Raw genomic sequence first — 9,593 nt, 5'->3', positions numbered from 1 at the left:
AAGACACATAACTACATATTCATCACCACAATAGTTTTTAAGCTATTTTTCCCATGAGCTATACATTGCAAAGACAAAGGAATGAAATTTTAAAGGTAGCACTCAAGTAATTTACTTTGGAATGGCAGAAAAATACCACATAGTAGGTAGGTATTGTGGACACAAATGGCATGGGTTTTGGCTCAAGGTGTTTGGATGCACGAGAAGCATTTCCTCTCAGTACAAGGTTTGGGCTAGCAAGGTTATTTGAAGCAAACACAAGTATGAACAGGTACATCAAAACTTACACAAGAACATATTGCAAGCATTATAAGACTCTACACTGTCTTCCTTGTTGTTCAAACACTCTACCAGAAAATATCTAGACTTAGAGAGACCAATCATGCAAACCAAATTTTAACAAGCTCTACGGTAGTTCTCCACTAATAGATTTAAACTACATGATGCAAGAGCTTAAACATGATCTATGAGAGCTCAAAACAATTGCCAAGTATCAAGTTGTTCAAAACCATATGAAGCATTTTCTGATTCCAACCAAATAGCAACAAGTGAAGCGATCAACTTTCGCCCTTGAACATTAAAAGTAAGAATGAAGAACACTAGTGTTCATATGAAAAATCGGAGCGTGTCTCTCTCCCACATGAGCATGAATTTATTCAGAGATTGAAAATAGCAAAACAAAAATAAAAGCACACAGACGCTCCAAGTAAAGTACATAAGATGTGATGGAATAAAAATATAGTTTCATTAGAAGTGACCTGATAAGTTGTCGATGAAGAAGGGGATGCCTTGGGCATCCCCAAGCTTAGATGCTTGAGTCTTCTTAAAATATGCAGGGATGAACCACGGGGGCATCCCTAAGCTTAGACTTTTCACTCTTCTTGATCATATTATATCATCCTCTTCTCTTGACCCTTGAAAACTTCCTCCACACTAAACTTAAAGCAAACTCATTAGAGGGTTAGTGCATAATCAAAATTCACATGTTTAGAGGTGACACAATCATTCTTAACACTTCTGGACATTGCACAAAGCTACTGAAAGTTAATGGAACAAAGAAATCCATTCAACATAGCAAAAGAGGCAATGCGAAATAAAAGGCAGAATCTGTCAAAACAAAACAGTCCGTAAAGACGAATTTTACAGAGACACTTAACTTGCTCAGATGGAAAAACTCAAAACTAATGAAAGTTGCGTACATATCTGAGGATCACGCACGTAAATTGGCATATTTTTTTGATTTTTTTACAGAGAGTTCTGCGCAAATTCGTGACAGACAGCAATTCTGTTTCTGCGCAGCAATCCAAATCTAGCATCAACTTTACCATAAAGACTTTACTTGGCACAAAAACATGATAAGGAGAGGTTGCTACAGTAGTAACAACTTCCAAGACTCAACAATACAGTAATAAAATAAAACATGGGTTATCTCCCAAGAAGTGCTTTCTTTATAGCCATTAAGATGGGCTCAGCAATTTTAATGATGATGCTCTCATAAGGATGAGAGTTGAAGCAAAGAGAGCATCGAAAAGCAAGTATGAAGCAAATTTAAGCCTAACCCTCTTCCTATGAAAAGGAATCTTGTACACAAATGAATTCATGAAGAACAAAGTGACAAGCATAAGAAGATAAGACACGAGTAACCTCAAGATTCTCAACATAAAGAGGGGAAACTTTATATTATTAAGATGCATGTAACCATGTTTACCTCTCTCATAATAACTTTCAGTAGAATCATTGATGAAATCCACAATATAACCATCACTTAAAACATTCTTATCATGGTTCATATGCATAAAAGTATCATTATTTTTGACATAAGAAAAACTCTTCTCATTAATAGTAATTGGAGCAGGATCATTATCAAGAATTTGAACATGGTAAACAAGTTGCATACTAAGGGAATGGTTTTTGGCAATCCCATCATAACTATGATAAGTTTCATAAGGATAATTGTAACATGTGTCATATCCATCTCTATAGCGATTATCTAAACCAGAATATATATAATATCATCATTTTCACTAAAAGTAAAGGTCTCAAATATAGGATCTTCAAGCACAACATCCCCAAGCTTAGAGCTTTCAATATCAATGTTTGAGGGAACATGAATAGTGCTAAGATCATTACTTTCATAATCGGTACCAAAGAGATTTCCAGTTTCAAAGGTAGTGTGCTCTTCCAAATCATGATCACTAATATGGGTAAAGGGCATAGGAAGATCATTGTACTCAGATTCATTATCATAATAATCATTAGGAGCAACATACTTACGGTTACCTATCGTTATCTCATACACGCGGGGATATGCCGTTACCTCTTTCTTCTTATTCCCCCTCTTCTTCCTCTTCTTTGTTCCCTTCTTCTCCTTCTTTTCCTCGTTCCCTTCTTTAGGAGGAAGAGGCTTGAAGGGAGGCTTCTCCACATAACCTGGTTTATTTCCAGAAACAATAGAAGAAACTTGGGAGGATTCCTCCTTTTCATTAATAAGTTCAAAACACACAGCGGTGCTATCATATTTTGGCAAAGTGTCATCTTCTAAAATATTTTGTATGTAAGTATTTGTATGGCAATTACTAATGCAATAAGAAAGACACCCATGCAGGACATCATCAATATCAAGATCGTTAATATCTAACAAAGAAATTTTTCTTGATAACTCTTCACACTTCAAAAATAAGGTAAGTTCATCATGCTGATTAGGAGTAATTTCATCATCACAATACAAATTTGCAGCACTCATGGGGTTCGAATTATCATTGGAGGAGCATTGAAAATTAAAATGACCCACTCTATGGCAAAGTTCACAAATAAAAGGATAGAGGGCACAAATTTTTTTACCAAGATCATCTAGAGTCTTAGACCACTTTCTAGTTTTTTCATTCCTATGATGGATACAATATTCTTCTTCAATTTCATTCTTTTCACAAGGTCTATGAACTCCACAAAAATTAACATGCTTATAGGAAATAGCATTTTCAGAAGTTTGAGCATGTTTATTGCAATCATTAACAACAATTTTATTTTCCATGCAAGTGTCTTTAAAAGGTTCATGATACATGTACCAATTTTCTTTAGCAACATTAATATGAGAAGCAAAGGCTCTATAGCAATCGACCATAATTTGAGGATCAAGACCATATTTAGCACTAAGCTCTTGAAAATCAGCTGTTTGAGCGAAAGACTTAATGCAATCATACTCGTAGTTTATACCTGATTCCTTTCCTTTGTCATTCTCCCAATCTTCAGTATTGCTTTGAATTCTTTCAAGAAGATCCCATCTAGCTTCATCCTTCTTGCTTGTGAAAGATCCCTCCAAACAGGCATCTAGATATTCCTTGTGATGTCCTGAAAGCCTTGCATAAAAGGGGAGCTCATGAATGGGACATTTGAGCATTAGAGACTTCAATCTCCCCCATGCTTGGGAAATACTCTCTCCATCACGAGGATAAAAGTTATAAATGTAATTCCTATCAATATGCACTTCATGAGGAGGATAAAATTTAGAGTAAAAGAGAGGCACAATATCCTTCCAATCAAGAGAATCCCCATCCTTCAGCATTTTATACCAATGCTCCGCTTTACCAGACAGCGACATAGAGAATAATTTCTTCCTAACTTCATCCATAGAAATACCTGCACACTTGAATAACCCGCATAATTCATGCAAAAACAGTAAATGATCTTCAGGATGAACAGTTCCATCCCCTTCATAGCGGTTATCCATAACACGTTCAATAATTTTCATAGGTATCTTGAAAGGAATATTTTCAGTAGGTGGATTTCAAATATCACAAGCATCCTTAGAGTTATCGCATATGGGAGATAAAGTATTATCAGAGCAAATTTTCTCCCCTAAAACTGGGAAGCTACAAAGATCATAAAAACTAGCTTCCCCAAGCTTAGACTTTTCCATAGCATTAGCAGTAATTGCATTCGTACTAATAACATTGCTACTAGCATGCAAATAAGGTTCCATAGGTTTTTAAATTTTCGCATCAAACAATTCTAAATCAGGAAAAAGATTAAAAAGCTCACTATTTTTTTTGTTGTTTTCCATTATGCCTAACTAGTGAAAATAAAAACAAGAGACAAAAAGATAAAATTGCAGAATCTAAAGGAGATAGCTTCGAGCACTCACACACCGGCAACAGTGCTAGGAAATAGCTTAGTAGTCGGAGGATGTGAATACCTTTTACCTTACCTCCCCGGCAACGGCGCCGTGAAAATAGCTTGATATCTACGGGTGCTTCTATTCTTGTAGACAAGTGTTGGGCCTCCAAGAGCGAGAGGTTTGTAGAACAGCGAGCAAGTTTCCCTTAAGTGAATCACCCAAGGTTTATCGAACTCAGGGAGGTAGAGGTCAAAGATAGTCCTTTCAAGCAACCCTGCAATTAAGATACAAGAAGTCTCTTGTGTCCCCAACACACCTAATACACTTGTCAGATGTATAGACGCACTAGTTCGGCGAAGAGATAGTAAAACACAGGTGGTATAGATGGTAGTAACAGTAATTGCGATATGAAGTAAATATTGCAGCAAGCGAACATGTAGCAGAACTTGTTGGAAACGGTGTTTCAATGCTTAGAAACAAGGCCTAGGGATCATACTTTCACTAGTGGACACTCTCAACAATGCAATCATAATTGAATATAAATATAAGCACTTCACTATGCTATTCTGAATTACTCTCTGGCTGGATAACGAACACTAATTCACCATGTAGGGATGCAAGCAAACCTTAAAGATGTATTCCCATGTACTAATTAATAAACACCCCATGCTGTCACTTTGAGCATTCATAGGAGGTACTAACACACCACAATTTTATAGAGACATCCAACTCAAATCATAACCCAGTGAACAAGTATTCTGTGAAATATAGCCTAAGAGACCCACACGGTGCACACACTGTCACCTTTACACACGTGGGACAAGGAGTCTCCGGAGATCACATAAGTAAAATCCACTTGAATAACATAACTACATCTAGATTCCGAAGCTCATCATATGGATCTCAATCATGCAAGGCAATTCATGAGATCATTGTATTGAGATACATGAGAGAGAGATTAACCACATAGCTACCGGTAGAGCCCTTAGCCTTGAGGGAGAACTACTCCCTCCTCATCATGGGAGACAACAGCGTTGATGGAGATGGCGGTGGTGTCGATGGAGATGGCTTCCGGGGGCAATTCCCCGTCCCGGCGGCGTGCCGGAACAGAGACTTCTGTCCCCCGAAACGGAGTTTCGCGATGGTGGCGGCGCCCCTGGAGTCTTTCTGGTGTTTCGTCAATTGGTGTCGGGTTTTTAGGTCGCGAGGGACTTTATAGGCGAAGAGGCGGCGTCGGAGGGGCACCAGGGCGCCCTCCCCATAGGCCGGCGCGACGAGGGGCCTGCCCGCGCGGCCCTGTGGTGTTGGGGCCCTGGGCATCCTCTCCGTCTCCCCTTCGGTGTTCTGGTCCGCCTCGGTGAATTAAGATGTTTGGTCTATGTTTCGTCGAATTCCGAGAATATTGCTCGAACAGCCTTTCTGGAACCAAAAACAGCAGAAAACAGGAACTGGCACTTCGGCATCTTGTTAATAGGTTAGTTCCGGAAAATGCATAAAATCATTATAAAGTGTGAGCAAAACATGTAGGTATTGTCATAAAACTAGCATGGAACATCAGAAATTATAGATACTCGTTGGAGACGTACCACTGATCTTACGATGTACTTGACGACTTTCCCTCCTTTGTATCGACACTGCTGCTCTCGATCTCTTGCCACCACCGGCAGGCATGAACCCCTCGCCGTCATCAAGGAACATACATGGCTTCCTCCTCACGCCTCGACAACATTGCTTATCCATTTTGCATCCCATGCAACTTCCTTCTCAATAGATGCATTTTGGGCAAGATCCGAGATGTGGCGCTCTCGGTGCAGTAGCAACACCTAGCAGACGCATGCTCCATTCCATCTATAACTGAATGAAGTTACACAGTTCTTAGGCACAAAAAGGAGTGGCTCTTGTAGAATCGATATGGGGAGGAGGGGAATCTACGCTGTGGGGAGGAGGATGTCAAAATCGGGGGCGAGGGTTTATGGTTTGGAGTTTCGTTCTTTCCTGACGAGGTCGTTGGGCCTAGCCCAATTGGGCGCCTGCGGGACGTGGCATCCATCTGAGCGAGCGTTTGACGAAATGGACGACGTAGATGCAGGAAACGGAACAAGTTCTTCCTTTTTTTATGTAGTAGAGAAGATAGAGATACTACTCCCTCCGATCCATAATAGATGTTGGCGTTTTAGTTTAAATTCGGACAAATTTGAACTAAAACTCCGATAGCTACTTCCTCAGTCGAAAAAAAAGTTGCTTAAGTTTTTCTAGATACGGATGTATCTATAATTAAATATGTCTATATACATTCATATTTAGACAAAGTTTAACAGCTTTTTTTAGGGAAGGAAAAAATATTATGGATCGGATGAAGTATCATTTTATCATGTAAAAAAGATACCATTTTGGCTATATTTTTTTATATGTTATGAATGACATATATCCTTTCTAAATTTGACCACATAAGCAATATGTAAAACACACGATATGATAAGTATAATCATTTTAATAAATTTACCCACGCATGTACGCCAGCCATTTAGCTAGTTAAAACTAGAAAACTCCCAAGCAAGTTTCTTCAGTGCTAAAACTCGTAGTCTCAATACAAGAAGTACATTTTCTATAAGAAGAAGTGGAAACCCATCTACTTGGGTGATGAAATGCATATTCACAATAGTCCCATGAAGAAGTTGTCTTATTCGTACAATCACTTATTGTAGCTTAAATTGGATGGAAGGTAAGATAAACAAATTTTTATTCCAAAGTAGCAAAATAAAAAATGCAAGTATTAAATAATCACCCCAAAATCCCAAAAGGTACTACTGGCAATCCTCTCAATTTTTTGAATATCTTCACAAATCATATATAATTAACTGACTTGGGACCAAAGACAAACACTCCTCTAGTACTCTTTTGTCGGTTTCATTTCAGTGTCACGGCCCGAAATCAATGTCGCAAAAAAACAGATATTTCACATGGCCATGCTCAAAAGAACGGTCTTTGCACGAAGCAAGAGCATTCTACAAAAAACTGTGCCTCCAAGAATTCACAAAATGGAACACCAAGAGACATACAGCTATTTCTGAGATCTTTCATATTTCTTTCTCGCTTTTTTTTGAGGCATTTCGTTTCCCATAGATCAAAAACACAACCAAGATGCCAACAACGTACCCAGCACAGATCGATACATGTGCATCCTTGCCATTTGCAGGACTTAGGAAGCACCACACCACACAAGCAAAACTCGAAACCCAAAGTAACTGTCAGCAACTAAGTGCCCCTGCCTATATGTACACCGGAGAGTTAATCTGTCAAGCCTGCACACTCTATCTGAACAAACATACGAAAGCAAAAGATAGAAACAGGAACAAAACCTAGATACATGGCCGGACAGAAGAGCAGAGGCGATGTAGCAGGGGCAGAGTCGCAGGGGAGCATCAGTCATGGTGGCAGAGCAGCATGACGACGCATCGGCGGATGATGTAGAACCTGGCCTTGTGCTCACGCAGCATTCGGCTCAGGCGCCATGCTCTTCCTCCTTTTCCTCCTTCTCCTCCTCCTCCACCTCCTCTTCCCTTTTGCTTCTCTTGGTTCCTCACATCGTTCATCCGAGCTGAACTCGAGGGCCAGAGAGCCACGTGGGCAGGAAAGGGGGAACCTCTCTTCTCTAGTGGATCTGGGTTTGCTTTGGCTGTGGTTAGTGTGGACCATTTCCCACGCTTTTATAGTAGGGAAATGGACAAATGGCACAAAGACACAAACCCTCACATCTCTGCCTACTTGAGTACTTGTGCATAGAATATCTTGAGCTAGAGCGAGAGATGCAATGCCTTCCAATAGTTTGCTCCTAGGATGAATACTAAGTTCTTCACAGAAGTATATAAAATGTTTATGTTTTGTGAAAACATTTGCGCACATAAACATTCATTTTCTACTATTTTCTTGCATATTTTATAAACAACATTATTGTTGTTTTCCTTGAAGTTTTTAATTTCCACACAAGGTGCAAAACTTGTTGTTTTCCTTGAAGTTTATGTAGAATTTTGTTTGACATTTTGGACATAGTACAAGAGCATTATTCACATGTTGGGATAAAACAAAAAACACATCGACCAGTTACTTGTAAAATATAGGACTGTGATTCATGTATTATTTAGACATAGCTAGGTGACTAGATGAGCATAGATCTCAATGCGTGACAATGTATAGATGAACGTAGAAAATTGTTGAAAACTATAGTTTTTCATGACGGTCCATGGACCACAATGCTTTTGGTTTCCTCGTATCACGTTCAACAACCAAAAACACTTGATATAAAAAAAATTCAAGATCTGGCTACAATCATTTCATACATTTAAATTGATGTAAGATGCTGAATATCAGATGTTTTTTCACAAGTAAATAAAAAACAAAAAAGTGCGGGGTAAATAACCATCTGAAAAGTCGTAATGTCATCCTGTACTGGTTACTCTAGAAGTCTCAGTTCACGCACGATCCATGGGACAACCCACCATTGGAGCCAGTGATCAGCTCCATGATCAGGATTCAATCAAGATAGTCTCACATGCTATCCGGAAATCGACATGTTTTTCTTGTAGCGGAAAATGTATGTGGTGTGGATGGATGGAAAAGCGCGGGCAGCTGGTGGAGATTTTTCTCGATCGACGTGGATGGAAAAGCGCAACCGGTGGATGGAAAAGTGCAGCTGGAGGCCAGGCAGGCTTCCATTGAGGGACACATGAGTTGGAGATCCTCCTCCCGGTCGGATCTCGGATGCATGTATCGTGACATCATGTATGCTAGTTGCTAGCTCCTGTTTGGTTGTTTATCTCACCAAGTTGGGGTGATCATCATTTTATAATCCATCGTTTTATAGCGATAATGTTTGTTAGCCTGCAGATCCAAGCTGGTACTTTTGAGTTTTATAATGCCACTTTTCAGTTTTGTAATGGAACTTTTTAGTTCTCCAACTGCACTTTTGAGTTCTATAATGCATAATGGTCATGATAATAATGTTTAGTGGGACCAAGCTGGTATGAGACCGTACATGCAAACATTGTACACAGGAAAATGGATAATATACTCTTTTCATCAACTTCCAATATGTTGGGAGCCTTGCACACATGTAGGAAAATAGAAGAAACTCTTAAACAAAATAATTACTTGCGGACCAATGACTTTGAGCGGCGACATCCATGAGCTGGCAGGCAGCCTCATCGCACGGCGTGTGAGGCGGTGTTGGAGGTGAGGCTGAGCCAGGTGGAGGAAGACGCGGAGAACCCCCAAATGGAGGAGGTTGTGGCAGCGATGGTGGAGGCGGAGGGGCCTGCGTCGAGGGACCGGACTCGTCGGTTCACCAACATGGACGTGGCAAGGATGTTGCGCAAGGAGGAGAAGGAGAGAACCTAGTGATAGGTCAGCCTTCATGGTCCTGAACAGGGTTTAGGGCGGAGCCAGGAATTTTTATGAGCCTGGGCGAACCGCAAGCTAAAAT

At 39.9% G+C, this 9,593-nt stretch overlaps 1 protein-coding gene across 1 annotated transcript; it reads right to left on the bottom strand.

Moving 5' to 3' along the window:
* Positions 1-7,536: 7,536 nt before the first annotated feature.
* LOC124671369 (small polypeptide DEVIL 2-like) lies at positions 7,537-7,707 on the bottom strand. The gene has a single exon (XM_047207748.1). It carries the CDS (start codon positions 7,705-7,707, stop codon positions 7,537-7,539), a length of 171 nt encoding a protein of 56 aa, XP_047063704.1.
* Positions 7,708-9,593: the final 1,886 nt, after the last annotated feature.

The sequence above is a fragment of the Lolium rigidum genome, chromosome 1 (assembly GCF_022539505.1).
Source record: "Lolium rigidum isolate FL_2022 chromosome 1, APGP_CSIRO_Lrig_0.1, whole genome shotgun sequence".
Classification (NCBI taxonomy): domain Eukaryota; kingdom Viridiplantae; phylum Streptophyta; class Magnoliopsida; order Poales; family Poaceae; genus Lolium; species Lolium rigidum.
Note: the sequence above shows the minus strand (reverse complement) of the source record. Positions and strands in the feature narration are given on the sequence as shown.